General features: G+C 33.8%; 3 protein-coding genes across 3 annotated transcripts; 2 read left to right on the top strand and 1 right to left on the bottom strand.

Annotated features, from left to right (window-relative positions):
- LOC106138182 (protein KRTCAP2 homolog) lies at positions 1–2,035 on the top strand. Its single transcript, XM_013339250.2, has 4 exons — positions 1–155; positions 237–391; positions 1,503–1,630; positions 1,863–2,035. The coding sequence occupies exons 1-4, from the start codon at positions 152–154 to the stop codon at positions 1,969–1,971; spliced, it is 396 nt and encodes a 131-aa protein (XP_013194704.1). The 5' UTR covers positions 1–151; the 3' UTR covers positions 1,972–2,035.
- Positions 2,036–3,430: 1,395 nt separating this feature from the next.
- On the bottom strand, positions 3,431–6,941 carry LOC106138204 (rab11 family-interacting protein 2). The gene has a single exon (XM_060950660.1). It carries the CDS (start codon positions 6,797–6,799, stop codon positions 5,360–5,362), a length of 1,440 nt encoding a protein of 479 aa, XP_060806643.1. The 5' UTR covers positions 6,800–6,941; the 3' UTR covers positions 3,431–5,359.
- A 7,703-nt stretch (positions 6,942–14,644) lies between these two features.
- On the top strand, positions 14,645–15,837 carry LOC132903761 (uncharacterized). Its single transcript, XM_060952786.1, has 2 exons — positions 14,645–15,073; positions 15,629–15,837. Exons 1-2 carry the CDS (start codon positions 14,798–14,800, stop codon positions 15,704–15,706), a joined length of 354 nt encoding a protein of 117 aa, XP_060808769.1. The 5' UTR covers positions 14,645–14,797; the 3' UTR covers positions 15,707–15,837.
- The last annotated feature ends 5,669 nt before the right edge of the window (positions 15,838–21,506 follow it).

The following is a 21,506-nucleotide window of genomic DNA, read 5'->3' on the forward strand; positions in this document are numbered from 1 at the left end:
GACATTAATTGACTTTCTTGACATTGATTAAGAAACAAGACAACGCGGCATTACGATACGATATACCGGCTAGTGCTGTATCTATTTATTTTCAACTTTGATTTAATTATTGTTAAATAAACATAAAATTAATATAATAACAGTTTAAAATATGGGTCAGTAATTTTTTTGTTAACTGTGTAGTGAATGTCTTTTGAAAAAAATGTATGTAACCAGAACTGTTTTTCTTTTTTCAGCTGTAAACAGTGGTACTTCTTTCGTTTTGTCTTCAATTCTGGCTCTTTTGATATTTTCGCTAATGCAGCTATATAAACCAATTTTAGTGCGATCGCCAATCACAATAATATTCGGTGGCTATCTGGGATCACTCATGTTCATGTTCTTTATTACTGTATCCTTTTTAAATATTATTTACGTAATACCTAACAAAAAGAGTATTAGTACAGGAATTGTGGCAAGGAGAAATATGTATTTTTGTGAACACATTCGAAAAAGAGCCGCAATCGTAATGTATATATATATGTATTGGCCGTGTGGTTCCCGGCACCAATACAAAAAAGAATAGGACCACTCCATCTCTTTCCCATGGATGTCGTAAAAGGCGACTAAGGGATAGGCTTACAAACTTGGGATTCTTTTTAGGCGATGGGCTAGCAACCTGTCACTATTTGAATCTCAATTCTATCATTAAGCCAAATAGCTGAATGTGGCCATTCAGTCTTTTCAAGACTATTGGCTCTGCCTACCCCGCAAGGGATATAGACGTGACCATATGTATGTATATATGTAAACATAGTTTTTGGCAGGTTATAATAGGACCAGTCTTCTGGTACTTATCCTTCAATTACTTCAACTTTCAAATAATATCTTCCCAAAGATAATGAGATCCTGATGGAAAACTATGTTTAAATATAGCATTTTCTGGCAATCAATCTTTTGACCATATCTATACTTATATTATAAAGCTGAAGAGTTTGTTTGTTTGAACGTGCTAATCTAAGTAACTACTGGTTTAAAATTCTTTTTGTGTTGAATTGATCAGGATCAGGACCGAGGAAGGCTTAAGGCTATATAACATTATGCTGCGACTATAAGGAGTAAAGAAATAATGGAAACAGGTAAATTTATTCCTCCTTGAGGGCTTCAAAGATTCCCAAAATAACTATTCCACGCGGACGATGTTGCGGGCACAGCTAGTACCTAATATGTTTGATGGAAAAGAATGAATAATGTACCTGTATTAATCAAATTAAGGAAAATGTACATAATAAAATACCTGTATAATAACTAACAATAATTTATTGCGTAAGAATTATTGTAACTAAGAATCATTTTGATGATTTGAATATTCAAATTCTAACTTGTTTCATGATATTCATTATAGAATATGAAAGGATTCAGAGTTCTAGTATTTATTAAGGCCTGATATTGGAAATACTTGTCCAAGAATATTTTCCTGCATCATATTTGTATTATAATTATTCCTTAATCTTACACTACAGGCTGTTGGGAATTTAGAGACAGCATTATTTGGAAAAAATTTTCAATTGAAACTTCCAGAAATAGTTATTTCTATGGCTGTATCATTAATAGCAGCTGGGATGGTGCACAGAATCTGCTTTACTACATGGTATGTCATATTTATCATATTATTTTAAAGGCAACTTTGATTTACAGGAATGTTGATAAGACTTGTTAATAAGTCTATCTTTGAGATAAAGCAGAGGAGATTGAATTACAGGAAATATGAGATTTGCTTTGTTAATATTTGCGATCCCACAGCTCTAGTTGAAGACTATTTGTATCTCTTTCTCGCATCAAAGCATATTCTCAATTGCATTTCTTATTATTCTTTGTTTCAGCTTGATATTCTCTATTATCACAATCTATTACATGAATAAGCTGTCTCAGAAAACTTACGCCTCCTCAGTTCCTGCACCTGCTCCAGTGAAGAGTCGTCGCCACAAGTAATGTTCTATTTAATATAGGTGTTTTTTACTGTATTTTATGGTCACAAATACATTTTTACTCAAAATGTGCAGTTTTATTATTCCCTTTCACGCATTATATTGCTTAAAAGCAATATAATGTAAACATTAGTGATTCTATTTTCTCTTCATAGTTTGTACTGGGCATTGGCAGGTAGGTAACATGGCTTCAAATCTAGGTAAGCACCATGGAAGGGTATTCTTTTTAAATTGTTTACCATCTATGTACCACTAATGCCCTTCTTTTCTGTGCGGGATTTAAATTGAAATTTCCATAAACATTTAGAATTGCATGAAATACTTATGCTATATGTTATCGCAAGAAGAAAGTATCTGCCTACCTCTATGGATTTTTTTATGTGTATATATATAAAAGTATGAAACTTATTGACACCCCAAATTCTCGAATGATAAAATTGCGCGTGATTAACCAATAATTGTGATGTTAACAATGCTAATTTGATCATATTTCCTACATACTCAGTTTTATGCTATTACGGTTAGGTTCCCCTGCAGATTGCGGAAGTCAGATGGGAATCGCTTCATTCGAAAACTTGACTTGTACCTGACGTGAAACGGGACAGCGATAGTTTTTCGTGATGTATAAACGGCGTCGCGCGTGCCATGCTACGGGGCTGGAGTCCAATCAGTCATTCTAAGACCCTGATTTTTTTGTCGGAGAAGTGAGGACGCGACTTATGCCAGAAAGATGATGATTAAATAACAATTAGGTACAAGCAGTTAATGCTTTGAACAGTTGCCAAACTCTGCGAACCCCATTGCCAAATAATAAATGTGAGTGAGGTACAAGAGAGAAGTACAGCACAATGTAAATTCTAGATTGGTCCGCATCTGAGTATGTTGATGTCAACTTGGAACATTATAAGGACGCGATTATGTCAAAAAGACTTAAGGTAATACTATTCGTTCATAGGTATCTGTTTAAAATAAATACAAAATATGTAACAATTTAAATCAATGTATCAATTCAATGTATAAAATATATAAATTCCCGTATAACTTAACAGGCAATAATTTTGATGTCACCAGTCAAGACGCATATAAGAAAGATATTAATATCAATGCGAAAGTTGGATGGGTGTGTTAGTTTTTTTCACAGTCAAAAATACATACATACAAATGATCACGTCTATATCCCTTACGGGGTAGACAGAGCCAACAGTCTTGCAAGGACTGATAGGCCACGTTCAGCTGTTTGGCTTAATGATAGAATTGAGATTCAAATAGAGACAGGTTGAACGAATTTCGGTGAAATTACACGGGTAGTATATAAGCTGGTATAAGATATGTGCTTTATATTTCGAAATTTTCAAGAGCAAAGCCCCAGGCCACAGCTAGTTTCTAATAATTACTTTTAAAGGTCGTCGATTTAAGGCTGAATTTTGTAGTTTGCAGTTACGGTGATAGTTATATAAACGAAATTTTGTATGTTACGTTCATATTTATTTTAGCAAACAAACAGGTTTAATGAAATATTTAGTTTACACATTCTGTTAGAATATATCTACTTCATACCTTTATAATAATATTATAAGTTTCCATAATAAACATACATTTCTCTTAACTTTAGACTATATTAATACTAATCAACTTAAGAGTAAGTAGTTTATTTTAATATAATATAAAAAAAATATCTGGATACTATCCTTTTTTTTAAATAAATCATTTGTAATCCCATTATAAATAAGGCGGGCAGGCAAAAGTACTTAAGCTCGTCACACACATAGCTTTAATATATATTAATATACTGTAATAAAAAAAAATATCGATGGAAGGCTTGTACACACGGAAATAATGCTATAATGTGATGGTCAGCATAGTAGCATAGTTCAAAATGCCAGTTGCCATACTAATATAAAATGATTTAAAATGTTATTTGACAAAAGAAATATATATTACAGCTGCGTGCGTGTGCAGCACTTAAAAAGTACATATAAGTCTGTGACGGATTTTAAGTGATGTAATAATACTGAAACAATATTGCAGCAACATCATACAACCCTATTTTGATCAGTTGGTATTTTAACTATGTATTAAATAATTATGAAAACTTATGTAAAATTTTTTGAATTATTATTTCTACTGAAGGATATTTATGACACATTCTGATATTAGTCGATTAAATTTTGAAAAATCTTAATTTGTGTTAAAATTTTTGTTCATATTAACTTAACCTTTTTATATACTTATTACTTAACATTAACATAAATGGAATATTTTATTCACTTAAAAATATTGCACATTGGCATACTTATAAGGGATAGTAAATATTTTTGCACTAACCAGACATTTAAATAATAATATGATAACAACATCACAACAAATGATTGAACTCAACAAAAATGGTTTTTATATAACTTTGTATTCTTCATTAACATTAACTTGAAATATTTGGACAGATATTATTTGAACATTTAAAATTTTAATCCAAGGGTTTGGATGGAAGTTTATTATACCTACTCTAATGATAATAAGATTCTTAGTCACCACTTCTTTACAATGTGTGTTGTGAGTCATACCACAATCATACTAATAATCAACACAAGTGTCTTGTTGGAGAGATAATATCTTCATTCAATTATTAGACTTTAAGCATTATTTTTATTAGAATAGTAATTACAAATGAAAAAAGGTAAATTATGCATGTATTTATACTGAAACATTGCAGTATGATATTTTTATAGAAAATTTGGCACAGAAAAATTAACAATGAATAGATTCAGCATTAAACAAAACATAAACAGGTTTTGCTTTATCTATATTCATTATACAAATACACAAACATGAAAAAAGTTATCTTCAAATCTGGTTTAATAATCTTCTGATTGCATAAACATGAAATGGAAAGTTTTGAATGCCAAAATTTATTTTAATTAATTATTGTTCTATATTGACCAATTTATATCACAGATACATACTAAGGCACAAGTTTCAAATATGACAAGACAAGAGGAAGCAGTGAAAGTGCAATCCGAATATGCAAGTTCTACATTGGGACTTCTTAGTTCCTCCATTGCTGCTTTCACCACCGATTTTAATATTCTGATGTGATATGGATTATAATGGTAAAACAAGTCTTAATATGGTAAATTCAAGGAAAATTTGTTTTAACATTTTCCAAACAATGGAAATTAAACAGAAAATTAATATTGTGTTTTTTAGGCCCTTCCTACAAATCTGTATTTCAATACAGTTGTCATCTCATTTCATGAAAATTTGAGATTCATGCAGTGAAGGAAAAAGCAATTATAAAAAAATAATTACATTGTAAAGAGCCACCATAATTTTGATTTTATTATAATCAGGTAAGTAGGAATACTTGTTTATGTAACATCTGTCCAATGAGCTACCTACTTATTTCTTATATGCATGCTGTTATTTCTTACATAAGGATTCTGCAAAATTCTTGGAGTTGTTTCCATCACCCTTAACAGCAGGTCATCTAAATAGTTTTCAAGATCTTTGTTCTTCTTTTTTTCTGCTTCTGCATCTTTCTGCAGATTGTAGATGAGTACAATAAGATCTTCTCGTGATTTTCCATCAAACTGTTCTACAACTGTTTTTGGAATACTACTGTAAGCTGGATTCCCAGAATCTTCTTCAACAATGTTTTCCTCTCCGACAATGATACGCTCCTCTAGTAACTTTTTGGGTTTATTACTACTACCAAATTTTTTAAAGAATTTTGGACTTGGTTTCTCCTTCAAAGAACTGGGACTATCAAGTTTATTGTTTCTCTCAAGGCTTGACGATTTCTCCTTATCAATAAGTGTTTGACTATTAGATTTTGATCGAGGATATAATTTTTGGGACCATTCATCGTTTTTATCTATAATTTGAGTTGGGAGTTGAGCTGGAGTAAATGAATCCAGATTCAATCGAACTGGTTTCTGGGGCACAGTTTTTTCAGGGTTTGCTAAGTTACTACTAGTAGACCTTCTTAGAAATTCTCCTCCACCCAGATTCTCTAGTGAGGCATTTACAGGTGAAGGTGTATATTTATGTCCTCTTGGTAAAGTGTGTACATTAAGTGAACTTGCAGAACTTTTATGTGATAAATCATCAAATGCAAACTCATCTTCATCCTCACTAATGACTCCAGGGTCTGCTTCAGCTGGAAATCTTGGTTCAAAGGACTTAGGAGTGTAGTGCTCTGGAGTGGAAACTGCAGAGCCTTTCAGATTCCCTATGCTATCACTGAGAGAGGAAGAGTCACTCTTTTTATCTTTCTTGTTCAAGTTCATTTTAGATCCCAAATTTTTCGCAAACTTTTTAATACTTTTACGTTTCTCGATACTGCCAATACTCATAAGACTACCTCCAACATTTTGAGCAATGCTGGACAAGGAAGATCTATGTTTCTCTTTTTTACTAAGATCAGTAAGGCTTCCTTCTTTGACTGTGAAGCCAATTTTGACCTCCAATTCACCTCGTTTTTTATCCTTTTCTTTTCCAGCTTTACCCTGAAGAGGATACCAACGGTTCCTTGGTCGTTCGTAGACATCGAGGTCTTTTAACGGAATCGACACTTGACCTAATAAGTGATCTTTTACAAAATCTTCATCCCATACCTTTAAAACGATTTCTGCTGTATTTCCTTGTGTGGGAATGTGCAACTCACACTCTTCTAACCACTCGACATTTTCTGTTGCTTTGTGCTTAACGGAAGTTTGGAATTTTTCTTTACCTAGGGCTATAGTCACAAAACAGTTATTTGTACCGTTTTTACCTTTAATCAGAAGCCCCCGCGCTCTTTGAACAGTAACTTGCACATGAGTTGGGTCCCACATTTTGATAATATTTAAGCGAAACACTTATTAAATATTTAAAAACAAAGTGGGTAAGTAAAAATCATCGAAATGAAAATAAGGAAAATAATAACGATGAGCTGTCGTCCGTTCTGTCAGTCATCAATGTTGCCAACTCTCTTTGATGAAAGTGCGCTAATGCTAAATTGAACCTTTAATAATTATAGGTTAAGATTGGCAAGATATTGCTAAATAGTACATACGCTAAAGGCTAATGGTTTTTTTATTGGCAGGAAATAAATACATATAATAACTATTGTGGAAAATAATTGATCGAGCGAGCGAAGCGAGGTGTATCAATCAAACTTAGGGCGAAAAATTTTTTTTTGCCTGTATTATCTTTTGCCTGTATTGCGATAACTTTTAAAACCGTTTGTTTGCGTTTATTTACCGTGAACGTTGACTTTGCAAACTCTTTTGTTTTACAAATTTGTGAATATGTCAAAAAGGACTGAACCTTAAAAGTTAACAACTTATTTGTGTGCGAGTTGTGTATTATGAATTTAATTAAATATCACGTCAAAAAAGCGCTTAATTTAGTGGCACGGGGGTAAGATAGTAACACTATTGCGGAATGTGGCATAGACAAGACACGGGGCGTAGACTACTTTAGAGATTCTTTTTAGCGATTTTCTATATAGCAAAGAAATTTATACAGACATAGTTGATTTTTTATATTTTTCTGCCGTTAAAAAGTATGCAGGAGTGTCGCCCGGCCCCTGTATCAGGGGCAGAAGGAGTGCCTGAAATACACAATGCTACAGGTCACGGTGAACGAAGTAAACTACTCGTACAAGCAGATGTACCTGCCTAGGAATTTATATCAAACAATGGCAGACATGCTGCCCAAACCGATTCGTATTGAATTAAGGACTTTTCTGTAGAAAAGTAGTCCGCTGTAAAGACATATCCTGTGAGAGTCGTACAACACCGACTTCTTGTCATGGTTATTCGCGTGAATTTGACCATTGCAGTCGCCAAATTAAGTGTTGAAGGCTGTCTGACTTGTCATCAAAGTGCTAGTAGCTCTTCTTAGCAGCCGGTGAGAAAAATGCGCTAACAATAGCAATGAGCCCAATACTTAGGTCAGATTGACTAAGTTTTATTGTCAGATAGAACGAAATAGTGTAGAGGAGGTTAAGAAAGACCTCTTCAAAATGTGGCAACTGTCCAGATCTTCTGAAGACCTCGATGCATATAAGATTGAAAAACATGCAGCTAAGAAAGCTGTGCACAGCTCGGCCAGCCGAGATAATACCTACGTTTTTTTATTAACTAAAGAATTTATTAATGTGGATAAAGAAGTATGCATGGATCGTCCTCATCCCATCTGGGAAAGAGCCGTGATTTTATGTCACTATAGGTACCTACCTAAGTACTTTGCCTTGTTTGGCATTTTCCTTGATTCATTCTATATCTGTTCCTTTGGTTGGTTGATAATATAGTTGCGGGTTTGGTTGGTTGGTTACAAGAACATTAATTTTTTTACAGCTGTAACAAAAACGGTTTATCTGTGCCGGTCTGCTAAGTCTTTTTTATGGATAAGTATGACCTGTCTTTTTATTTACGAGATCATCAACTTCCTCTGCTTATGTCTGTGTTATAAGAATGGAAGTTTATGATATCGTTAAAATCGTTCGTGTCGCACTAATTTTGTCCCTCAAGTGGAGAACGATATGTTTATTTTGGTAAGAATTCTATCAGGAACATTCTGTTATTTTACCTATTCTATCTTTATCTAATAGTTAGCATGAAGAGCATGATAAATTTGGATGAAGAGAAAATGCAAGTTAACAAGAATCGTGGCAATTGGAAAGATTTCTTCCGGAAAAGAGTCGTGTTTTATATTTTTTCGTTAAGCACATAGGTTATAGAAATGTAGTACCTACTTATTTAAATACAGGTATATTTCCTTATGAAATATTGTATTTTGTATCAAATACACAGATATGTACCCATTTTAAAATATTGATTTTAATTGATAGTTGCACAAAGGAATTCCTGTTCCCTTGGGAATTTCCTCTTAGTAGATACCTTCTCTTTTAAACTGCCCAAGAAACTTAATTCATGCATTTCAGTTTTGTATCTACCTTCTTTGTTTGTCAGTCATTCAGTTATTCAAAAAAGTTTAATAAGTAGGTATCTTATCGTTTCAGTCTTTGGAAACTGTTGGATCTGTCTACTCTGTAATCTGTAACGGATAAAGAATAAAATACTTAGAATAGATTTATTTTCAAAATTGGATACAAGGTATCACTTATTGACGTCATATCACTCACTCATGTCATGTCACTTAGATCGTCTCTGCCTACCCCTCCGGGAAAGAGGCGTGATTTTATGTATGTATGTATGTATCACTTAAATCAAATTGTAAATACTACCGCTTCCAAAGCGCATGTGTAGAAGAAGCGGCGGAACAAACTACACTGCAGCATTTTCATCGGACGTCAATTTAAAAATATAGATCTCTTAAATATAAATCGTGTCGTGTGTGACGAATGCACATTGTTTACATTAAAAAACATGAATGAATGTAGAACTGATTAATGTCAATACGAATATTTCGTCAAATAAGTAAAGATAAAATAAAATATGTACACATTGTACAAATTATGTCAACACCATGTCAAAAATGCACAAGCATTTAAGAGGTCAAGCTCGGGCCACACATGTTTATCATTAATATAATCCTCCGTAGTGTAGGTAATGTATATGTATCTTAGACTCTTTCAAAACAATAGGTGAATGAACTAGTAGGTAGATCACTGCGGAACATTTATAAGTTGTCGATCCCAGCACATCGGCTGGCTAGGGTAGGAAAGAAAGAAAGAAAAATCTTTATTTGGCGCAAGATGTAACATAACATTTAACATAATCAGTTCTACATTCATTCATGTTTTTTAATGGAAAGCTCATCTTTAATGTACTTTTTTAATTTTCTATCATTCATTTCAAAAACACTTTTTGGTAATTTATTATAAAATCTTATACAGTTAATCAGAAATGATTTCCCTACCCTAGCCAGCCGATGTGCTGGGATCGACAACTTATAATTGTTCCGCAGTGATCTACCTACTAGTACATTCACCTATTGTTTTGAAAGAGTCTAAGTTTTTCCTAACATGCATCATGTTATCGAATACTTATATATTGGGGGAAAAAAGACTTGTTTATATGTAAGTATGTATATGTGGGTAATGGATTTCTTGATAATTTATTTAGGTTATTATTATTATAGTACTATGGCAGTATGTTTAGGTATTTTATCAATCATCACATAAAACGTATTTAGCCGTGAAGTTAACATAATTATAGAATTTTTTATTACTTATTTGTAAGAAATTAGGTATTCCTAGTTATCATATATTGTAACATGCACATATATGCATACCTACATAATCCACGCACCTTTCGCAAAGGGGCATGTAGAGACTAGATTTCAGTAGGTACCTAAAGAAATTTACTATAGGTAGGTACTCTACTACCTACATCCATTATAACTCACGAAGTGCCAGTTCGTTGGTTTAGGATACTCTTGACCTGACCTTTATCCAGGACGTCCTCGACCATATCGTCACATTTGCGTTGTAACATATCATGATTAAATTAATAAGTAATTTTATACCATCAAGGGCCCATTTCGGTAGCTTGACGATATCGACACGCATAATAGCAGATTGATTTATTACCACCGATATCACATTTAATATTCACGCAGAAGTTGCGTGTCGTACCTAACAACCAACATTTCATATCAGCAGTTTGATCAGCTCGATGGTAACTCGTTTAGGAGAAAATTCATTAGTCTATCGCCGTATCGGTGTCCTGACTTCCGCTTGATGTCAATATTATACTTGCCCTCTAACTAACTTTGAAAGCAAACAGCTTTGTTTTGAATACACGATCTCAATATTTCCACTAACTTTGCTTTCAGACTAAGTTTGTTTAGTAGCGTTTGCCCGTATCTTTGATCCCGTAGCAATTTGCAAATATCCCTACAACATAATACAACGTCATTATCTACTTAACACTTATGTCAATTTTCAGCGAGAGCTATTCATTTTTTTAAGAGCACATGGGAATGCCGCCTGCGTGATGAGAAACCTACCAAGGGGTCCAAATTAAAATAATATGTATATTTTTAAATATTTTGTAGTTTAGGAATTGTAATAGAAAAATGTGACATTTTGCCAATCAATTAATTCATTTTTAGTGGGTACTTACATGAGATAAGTTAGTTTAATATATATCAACTAAAAATTCCGACTTAATACTCGTACAGATATAAAGTAGTGTTAGCTGTTCGCAGTACTATTGGGAGCGGCCGAAATGTCCATAGATATATAATAATAGAAAATGTAATTATTAGTACCTTTAGAGTACGCGTTTATTCTGTTTCTACAAACTTAGGTCTATTCTATTGTTTTGTAAAAAATATGAAAAGACAAACAAGTTAAGTACTTGTCTAATTATATTCAAATGAGGTATTTTATCCTAATTATTTTATTTTTGAAAAATGTGCGCGTAAACTAAATTATTTAACTAAGCTGCTAAGCCATAACATTTAAGTAAGAAACTAAACTGTTAAAACGGAGTTTTCAAAAATTTTACTCAAAACATCTTCTTTTCGTACCTACCTATATGTGTACGAGCTAGCTAATAGAGAATTATTTTTATTGTTTACAATAGCTGGACCAATTTCGGGATAAACTTCAGTATTGGGATGAAATACCGACAGGATAAGTATTATAATTGGCCGGTTTATCCGGATTACTCCCAGAGCCGGGTAATGCCGCCTCTTTGTGGGCCAAATCCGTCTTTGTCATCCGCCCGAGGCAAACTTTGTGCCCAAATAAGTATGTACATTTAGACACATATACACCCATAACGTCGGTATCCTCTTCGGTATAGACATAGTAGTTATGATTGAAAAGACTCAAAGGTCTCAATTAGCCTTAGTTTCCCTTAGTCGCCTTTTACGACATCCATGGGAAAGAGATGGGGTGAGTGGTTCTATTGTAAAGTGGAATATTTTCAAATTGTATATTCTAACAGGTAAGATAATAACAGGTTGCTAGCCCATCGCGGAAACAAAGTACTTACTTAGAGAAGAAAATTTTTCAAGGAAATTTATCGCATAAGTAATTTTGCCCATGTCTTCATTACTTTACCTACTGATATTTAATACAATTTGCAATATTTTGTTCCCTCACATGTTCGTTAAATCACAAATACAAAAGAACGAAATACGAATAAGCTGTGAAATTTTCTATAGAATTTAAAAACCCACTACAATCTCGTCTTGCAGATATTGTAACAAGAAGGACGTTCATTCATTCATTCATATAGTCACGTCTATATCCCTTGCGGGGTAGACAGACCCAACAGTCTTGAAAAGACTGATGGGCCACGTTCAGCTTTTTGGTTTGATTCATATAGTGACAGGTTGCTAGCCCATTGCCTAAAATAAGAATCCCAAATTTATAAGCCCAATTTCCAATAATAATATATTATTGGAAAAGGCCTATGACAGTGTTGAGATGGTAAACTGTATGCATGAAGTATTAAAAGAGAAAGGAATGAAAGTGAACGTAAGTAAAACTAAAACACTGGTTTTTGAAATGGAGAAAGAAATGACAGCATGTAATATTTTGATTGGAGGAGAAAAAATTGAAAGAGTTTGTATATCTAGGATCAAAGTTTACATCAGATGGCAAGTGTGGTAGTGATATTGAAAGGAGAGTGAACGCGGGGAACATGGTGAATGGAGCTTGGCATGCCTTTATGAGCACTCAGAAACTATCCAAAAAGGCTCGACTGGCTGTGCATAGGGGCGTGTTGGTCCCGACATTAATGTATGGGAGTGAAAGTTGGGTATGGCAAAAGAAGCACGAAAGCAGAATAAATGCAGTGGAAATGAGAGCGTTAAGGAGTATGTTGGGTGTGAAATTGAGTGACCGGATAAGGAACAGCGTGATAAGAGAATGTTGTGATGTGAAAGAAGATGTACCTAGTTACAGGAATAGAAAAGTTGTATTGTTGTTATATGTTGAGATGGTTCGGTCATGTGGAGAGGATGAATGAAAACAGTTTGACTAAGCAGATATACATACATGGAGGGTGTGGAGGGAAAGGTCGGAGTGGGAAGACCTAGACGAACGTATCTTGATCAAATTAAGGACGTCCTGGTAAAGGGTCAGGTCAAAAGTACCCGAAACCGCCGAGCTTGCATGAAGAGAGTTATGAATGTGGATGAAGCGAATGAAATATGCAGACATCGTGGCAAGTGGAAAGAGGTAGTCTCTGCCTACCCCTCCGGGAAAGAGGCGTGATTTTATGTATGTATGTAAATTTATAAGCCTTTGTCTTAGTCGCCTTTTACGACGAAGGAGTGGTCCTAGTCTTTTTTTTATTGGTGCCGAGAACCACACGGCATGTGTGAGTAGGACAAGTAGGACGTCCCTTAGGAAAAATAAAAAAAATATATCTAAATAAAAAAAGTCAGTGTCCTCTTTTATTTAAAAATTAATAGATATTAAATATAATAAGTTACGTATTTAAAAATTAATTATTTTAACTTAAGGCATGCGAATTATTCATAATTTAGTTAATGTACTTAATGATATAGCTACTTAGGTGATTATACTAATAGCTATAATTAGCAACTAAGTACTTATACTGATATTTGTTAACTTTCTAAATAACATCCATTCTCAACTACTATAGGTTTGTAATTTTAATTTATACATTTTTTCTGACAATCGTTAGTGCGCAGAGTTCGTTTTGGTGGCACGCTCTTCCATATTTATCGTACCTACTTTTTAAATTAGGTACTGAACCAAGACAGATTTATTAAGGGTCAGCTTTATTAACACATTAAAGGAAATAGTTGGACGAAATCAAAAGAAGAACCCACCTATAGGTATTTTATTGGAGCCATTATAAAAAACGGCGTCTGAGTAGGTACATTGATTCACAAGGGATACTGTTTTTTTTTTACGTACCTTATTTCTTTGTATTATTGACTTCACGTATTTAGATTTGAATAGGGTCAACTGGGCCTAAGAGTTAAAACGAATCATGGCCAAAAAGAGTAAAACCGGAATAAAAATGTCAAAATGGTGATAAATATTATTTGATAAAAACAATCGAATAATTAAATAGATACTTAATAAACCCTAAAATGAGGCATGAAATTTCTAGGAATGGTATGAATAAGCTGACAAAGATTTTGATTGCTTCAAACTTATTGAACACTTAACCCATTTAAAATTGAATCTCGCTGTTCAATCAATGTAACGGGCCCAACCGATATTAAACATTTCTTTTACGAATGACAACAAAATGATTGAACAAAATAAGAGAGTGGACCTATTGAAACATAGAAATTAAAAATAAGGCAGTCTTTCTTCCAGAAATTGAATTTTTGAAGCTTCTAATTTTAATTAGGTACCTATTATTTCTTCATTTGATCTTGATTACTCTTTTCGATTTAAATATACCTACCGATAGTATGCGAGAGAAACATTTGTTTTTGTAAATTCCTCGCAAAAAAGTTACTACATATAGTATCTATATAAGTACTATTAATTTTAAATTAGGCCAGGTTTATGACTCCATAGCTGTTTTTATCCCACACGAAGTGTGAGTGGAATCGAAAATGTTGAAATCTTAGATAAGATAAACAGAAAAGTATTCATGATTCTACATAAAACTTGGGAAGGGACCAGGCATTTATTGGGATCTTTGTTTTTGAACTACCTGTGTCCTGTTGTTGGTGATTCATCCCTATTACTCCTCTTTTGCTTTTATGGCTAACCAATTTCTTATTATTATTTATCAGGTAAGTGTTGTAAAAGTCATTAGGTGCACCTAGTTATGAAAAGAATAAGTTAATGACTCAAAGGTATTAAAAGCTGTACTTTTGGATTTGTCACACAGTATGTCGAGGATAGCAATCGTGTCAACATCACAGTGAAAATGGTGAAGTTACCACAGCCTGAGGAGGAAGGTCCGGTGGCACCGCCCAGGGAAAGACTTCCGCCTCCACGTAACCAGAATTTAACTACATATCGCCGACCCTGGGGACATCGATTTGGGAGAAAACGGGAAGAAATGAAGAATAAAATACCCAACACTCTTATAGAACTAGAAGAGTTAGCGATACGCTGCGTAGCACTTATGGAGAAACATGGAGTAAGAACTGCGAACAGCTTCGACACTGCCATGGATCTGCTTCGTTCACAGTATAATATGGTAAATACATATTTTATTTAGTTAAGTTATTTTTTTTTAATTTATGTTTAGTTTTATTACTTCCGTATCGTGATGGTCTTTTCTTGGGGTTCATGGCTCTATTCCTAGCGCGAACAAATATTTGACGGCCTCTGTGGCTCAGCGGTAGTATGCTTGTCTGTGACACCGGAGGTCCCGGGTTCGAATCCCGGTCAAGGCATGATGAGAAAAGAACTTTTTCTGATTGTCCTGGGTCTTGGATGTTTATCTATATAAGTATTTATTATAAAATATAGTATCGTTGAGTTAGTATCTCGTAACACAAGTTTCGAACTTACTTCGAGGCTAACTCAATCAGTGTAATTTGTCCCGTATATATATATATATATATATATTATTATACCTTTGAGTGATATGAAGTGGTAATTAAGGCAAATGTCTCTTGTAAGTAGCTATGAGGTAAACGGCTCATAATGTAGCTAAGAATTGTTAATTTTTAACAATTCTGTTGTTGAAATTTCATTGACAAGACATTTTGAAATATCAAACTTAATTGATTTTTATTTTTGTTTTCAGCACTACATGATACTTTGTCACAAGTGCTTCACTCCTCACAGACACCTTCACGATGAGCTCACTGCGCCGGAGCGCTGAAGACGGCCAAAGCAACAAACGATATTCACGTTTAGTTACCGATGTGGCTTAAAATCGCGTCTCACATATATTATTGCCACGTCAATTTATATCGAATTCCAACGCTACAATTTGTGTTGCGCGTAAGAACTGTAGCGTAACGTGAATATCAAGCTTGTATAAGTTTTCATCTTTTTTATATGATCGATTAATTATTTTCAATATTTTTAAAGAGCATATTTTTGTCAAATTATTACTTTGAAAGAAAATGAAATGATCGTTCGATCGTTTGATCTTATAATTTAGACGCATTTGTTTTAATCATTGTGAAAATATAAACGTATCTATAAATAATAACAATGGAAATATAAAGAGATATATAAAGAGTATCAATATCTTTTATTTATTGAAACCATGCATCTATTTAAATTACTCTTAATTTGAATCTTGGCCCACGTGGGTATTTCTGGCAATCACAAACGAATGGTGAACGGAGAGCAGATAGATGTATTTCATTCATCAGACAGGGATGTTCCTAGATGTTTTACTGTTATATATACGGCTATACCTTTGGTCATACCTTAGTCAAACACTAATATAATCTGCGCATGTAGTTAAATAAACATGTTATGCTACTGGCTAAGCTCGGACCATTTTATCAAGGTATACACTAGGTTTATGTTTGTCTTTAGTTATAAGCAAATGTGGTTGTTACCTGAGTTTATTTTGTTGTGTTTCTTTTGTAATTATAATCCACATCCATCCACACTATCCACACTAATAATAAAGAGGAAAGATTTGTATTTTTGTGTGTTTGTGTGGAATAAACTCAAAAACTACTGGTCCGATTTTGATAAAATTTGGCACAAATATAGAATAGACTTTCAAAAGTGACATAGGCATAAATTTGTTTTTACTCTTTGTTTATTTCAAAATATAAAACACAAAAATATGTCCACCCGTGCGAAGCCGGGGCGGGCCGCTAGTTATTTATAAGTACTTATATTTATCGCTTCTATAATAAAAGTACAAAAATGTTTATCCAATATTTTCACATATGAAAAGAGGAGAAAAACATTAATTTAAATGATATTTAAGTTTATAGCTATCGCATTAATTCCGAACACTAAAAACTAAAACCTAGATAATGAATTTGTAATGGTTCTATTACGGATTTGGTTTTAGTGGATTGAGTTTGGTTAGGCTTCCATCATTTGGGTATAATATAGGTACATTAAAATATTTAAATTACTCCCAATATTATCTCTACCACCTTTAATAATAGAAGTAAACTTACCCGCATACCTGCAAAGCTCTTTTGTCATTGTAAGTATTTACGTACCGTTTGTACGATCGCGTTCATATCTGCAGTCATAGTTTTAAAATTCTTACGGGTTAAAATAGCGTGCACTGTGGTTCCACTAGATACACACACACATGCATATTTAAAAAGAATAAATATTCCTTCAAATGAATACGGTCTTTAATACCAATGATTACTAAGTAAAAGAGTTTATTATTCTATGACATATAACATAACAAAACAGAAAGAGACGGTAATTAACGATGGCCGAACTGGGCCCGATAATTGTCGATCAAGATATCGTCGTCTCTCATTATTTGCATAAGATTTGCCTATAGAGGGAAGCCTGCGACTGCCAGACTTATGTCATTTCAATAAGGTTGAATGTTTGTCTGCACACGACCCTAACATAGGTAGTGGTTCCTTTGAAAGTTATTGGGTAGCAATTTTATTACTTCGTGTGAGCAAGTGAGATCTAAGATATATGTATTAGATAATCTCGCTTGCTCACACTCGCTTGTTCTAGTTACTAGCGTTACTTGGATTCCAAAGTTATTCAACGATTTTTTTTGTCTATAAAAAAAAATTGTGTTACTGTCAATTTTTAATGTTTCAAGGTGCCATTTGAACTAAGTAACTGACTAACTAACTAACTGATATCTAAGAATTACAATACCCGTGTCTTCAAACACGGAAATCAGCAAGAAATTTTAAACAAGAGGGAGCAAAATAAAACATTCAATAATTAAAATTAGTAAATTTTATTGTAACAGTTTACCTATAGTTTTGTTTACATATTGATGATTATATAAAGCTATACATACAGCATATTACACTAATTGTATCATCTACTTATGTCCTGTTATTAAGGTTACAGCTTAATTATTCGTTTTCATAAAGAAAAGATATTGAAGCTGTCCTTAAAATACTATCTAAGTAATAAGTAGTTTTAATATAAACTGGCAGAACCTTTCACGCACTATATGGACTTGATGCACAGGGAAGTTATCTTGCACAAATGATATTGTTGGCATATCATCAATCGGATAAATACACCGCACAGTTGGTAACATGGTTTCTTGCAGCACTTGCACATAATGAGCAGCTGTAGCGCGTCCTGCTATCCACACCTGTTCCCCAGGTCCAGCAGCACTCATCCAGCCCCACATATTTACAGATATGTGTCCAGACTCCATATTTGGCACAATATTTTTTTCTTCATATCGAGTTGCATTTCTTCGCCATAAATAAAGCCTACCGTATTGTGATGACCTAAACGAACTTTTCGTCCATAAATATAGCTTTTTTCCAGTCAAAATCCAAATACTACCGAGCAAATTCTAAACGATTTTGCTTATTTATTTCGGATAAATACGGCTTTCTTGCTGGCTGTCTGTGGTGCAGTCCCTCACGGTGCAAACTCGACGAACAGTAACCACTGATGTGTCGAACTGTTCCGCAAATATTCTGGTCGGTATGAAGCCATTATTTTCGTACTGTTCCACCATGGATCTCCGGTGTGTGGCTGTCGCTGTGTTGATTAGCGGACGACTTTTTTTTTTTCACTACCCTCTTCTTGATGGCGCGTTACCCAACGTTTCACCGCTTGTTGTTTATTGTGTTATTTGTGTGAATGTGTGAGTGATAGCAGCGGTGCAAGCTATAAAGTTTTGCGAACTATGACTGCAATTATGAACGCGACCGTACCTACGTATTCTATTCTCTTAAGTTTTTTTCACAATTGCTTGACATTGTTAATTATTATAAGTTAGCTAGCATGTCGCCTAAAAAAGTATAATCCCAAGTATATCCTTTGATTGACTTTTACAATCTGCATAATTTATTTGTCACTATTTGAATCTCAATTCCATCATTAAGCCATATACAGCTTAACGTGGTCTTCCATCTTTTCAAGAATATTGGCTCTGTCTACCCGATAATAGATAAAGACGAGATTATAATTATGAATGTAAAGCTAAGCGGTTGTCTTGGTACACTTAATTGAAAATGCAGAACGCGTCTTTATCACGAACCAGCTATTTCTTAAACTAGTATAAACTAAAAAAAAAATACGCATACTTATAGTAAAAGGCTTCGGTAAAAAGTTTGAAGCTAGCGTTGTGTAACTGTGCTGGGTTAGTGAGGGCGCCGGCAGCGGGCCTGCAGCATAGCGCTCAAATTAGCCGCTGCTAGTGTTCATTTCCGGCGTTCTGTTCCGGTGCAGACGCCATTTGCTAAAACTGATATTAAATACCATATTACATACCAGTAGGAGAGTTACATATTTAATTTTTAAATATAAACACTACTTATAATTTGGTGTTTTTAAGCTTTTGATGTCAACTCCAGACACTTAGTTCGTGGGGGCAAGGGCGCGCGCAGTATTCCCGGGGTATGCTTTTGACCATGGATCCTGGTTTGAATGAGTCAGGCTTTTACTCGAAGCGACTTTTTCTGACCTCCGCAACCTTTTGCAGGGGAATCTCCCGTATTGGATCGATCATGGTTACACATCCAGTTGCCTGAATGTGCATTGAGCAGGTTTCCTCACAATGTTTTCCCTAACCGTAAAAGCATCGGTTTTTTTAAAACTAATGTACATAACTTCGAAAATAGTAATTGGTAGATGATCAAGGTGGGATTTGAACCTGTGCCTTTTATGCTTATTACGCATTTTAACCGGACACCTTACCGATTCGCACAGGCGCTCTAACTAAAGCAATTATAGGTACTAAACTTATATAATAATATACCTACCTAATGCGGCCTTATTGGAAGAAATATCTTTAGAAGTAAGTACAAGTATTCTGGTACAAAGATTATCTTTAGTCTAAGTTCTTACTTTTCTTTGTTGTACATTACTAAGTATTTTAATAAACTAATATTTCATGGAGATTTTTCAGGTAGATAAGGTTTGACGAGGTGACAGAGAAGACAACACTTTCCCGTCCTTATGTATGAATTAGCTTAAAAGCAGTAAAACATAAAAGTGACAACATTATCCTTTTTTTGCATTCGGGTAAAAATCAAAGTACATATACCCGGTGAATCACGTAAGGCTCTGACCTGGAACCATGAATACCTAATGTGGGTTCTTGGAAACTTGCGCCCTCACTTGATTCTGGATTATCAATTTATGCCATGGTTACTTATTCAGAAGAATTGGACAAAACTCCAATGGCTTTGATATTTTTCTAATACCATTTTTTGAAGTAATGAAAAAGTTGTCAGTTATTTCTGGGTGCTATTTCTTCATAAAATTAAATGATTTGTAAACTTATTTTAATATTCTCTGTAGTCCAGTCATTTGATTTCTTACAATCATGTAACAGCTAGTTTTAATGTATGAAACATTTATAAAAAATGTTAAGGTATGATATAATTTGAGATACAAAAAAGGTATGAAGGGAAGAGAAATAAGGTTGGGAAATATCTGAAATATACCTACAAAGCATTACTTATTTTGAAACGTGCTTTTACATATTTACTTTTACAGCTGAGATAAAAAATAATACCTATACAAAAAATATTCCTTTAACCTATAAAATGAAATGTTTCGTTTTTACCATTTATTTTGTTGCAAGATAAACTAATAGGTTTAATGACAACTAAAGTAATATACCTACTATATATAATAATCAAATTTAATATTTTTCTTGTAAATTAAAACAAAATCTACTTCAAGTTAAAGCTGCTCTGTTACACTTTTTTACATCCGGTTTAATTTTTTATATACTTTTAATAATTTTAGTGTGTAAAAAGCTTCTATGCTGGCCTAGTAGCGCCAGCTACATATAAAAACATAGCGCATGCTAGTTGCTTCGCTTTCCGTGCATATTGGAAAAGTCAATTAAGGGATAGGCTAACAAATTCGGGATTTTTCTATTAGGCGATGGGCTGGCAACCTGTCTCTATTTAAATCCCAATCCTATCATTAAGCCCTACAGCTAAATGTGACCTTTCAGTCTTCGCGTTAGCTCTATCTACTCTGATAAAGACGTGACTATACCGAATGTACCATATGTATGTATTTATGAAAAAGGGTATATCATTAATACAAATGACATTTATTTCTTAGCAAACCTTGCCTCTTATCAGTATGGTGCGTTGCAATTGTGATCCACGATATTTAACCTGTATAAGGTATAAGTGACAGGTTCCTAACCAAAACTAAGTTAATGTAAATTGGTCAAGAAATTTGTGTAAATTGTACAGATAAGTAAAAAATATTGAATGGTACAAATTCCTTCATTTCTCAATGTTTTTTCCTTTGGAAGATTGTTGTGAGAAGTACTTACGTAATTATTTTGTATCCTCTTTTGTGTTTTGAATATTAAAAGAACAACCGAAAATATTTAATGAAGTGGAATGATATATTATTTCAAAGTTTTGTTAAAATGTAGATATGTTGCGTATAAATTAATTGCGTCAAAATTTTCCGTGCCTGAGGGTCGTTAGCTGGAATTCTGTAACCCATTAAATATACACGCAAAGTGGCTTGCTTCTACGATTTGCATA

This window comes from Amyelois transitella, chromosome 3 (genome assembly GCF_032362555.1).
Source record: "Amyelois transitella isolate CPQ chromosome 3, ilAmyTran1.1, whole genome shotgun sequence".
Lineage (NCBI taxonomy): Eukaryota > Metazoa > Arthropoda > Insecta > Lepidoptera > Pyralidae > Amyelois > Amyelois transitella.

What these genes read in the sequence shown, in the direction of transcription:
- LOC106138204 (XM_060950660.1), bottom strand. Translation starts at nt 6,799, where the DNA reads ATGTGGGACCCAACTCATGTGCAAGTTACTGTTCAAAGAGCGCGGGGG.
- LOC132903761 (XM_060952786.1), top strand. Translation starts at nt 14,798, where the DNA reads ATGGTGAAGTTACCACAGCCTGAGGAGGAAGGTCCGGTGGCACCGCCC. An exon ending in TTCGTTCACAGTATAATATG is followed by an intron (nt 15,074 to 15,628) that starts GTAAATACATAT and finishes TTTTGTTTTCAG; the next exon opens with CACTACATGATACTTTGTCA.
- LOC106138182 (XM_013339250.2), top strand. An exon ending in TGTTCATGTTCTTTATTACT is followed by an intron (nt 392 to 1,502) that starts GTATCCTTTTTA and finishes CTTACACTACAG; the next exon opens with GCTGTTGGGAATTTAGAGAC. An exon ending in AGAATCTGCTTTACTACATG is followed by an intron (nt 1,631 to 1,862) that starts GTATGTCATATT and finishes TCTTTGTTTCAG; the next exon opens with CTTGATATTCTCTATTATCA.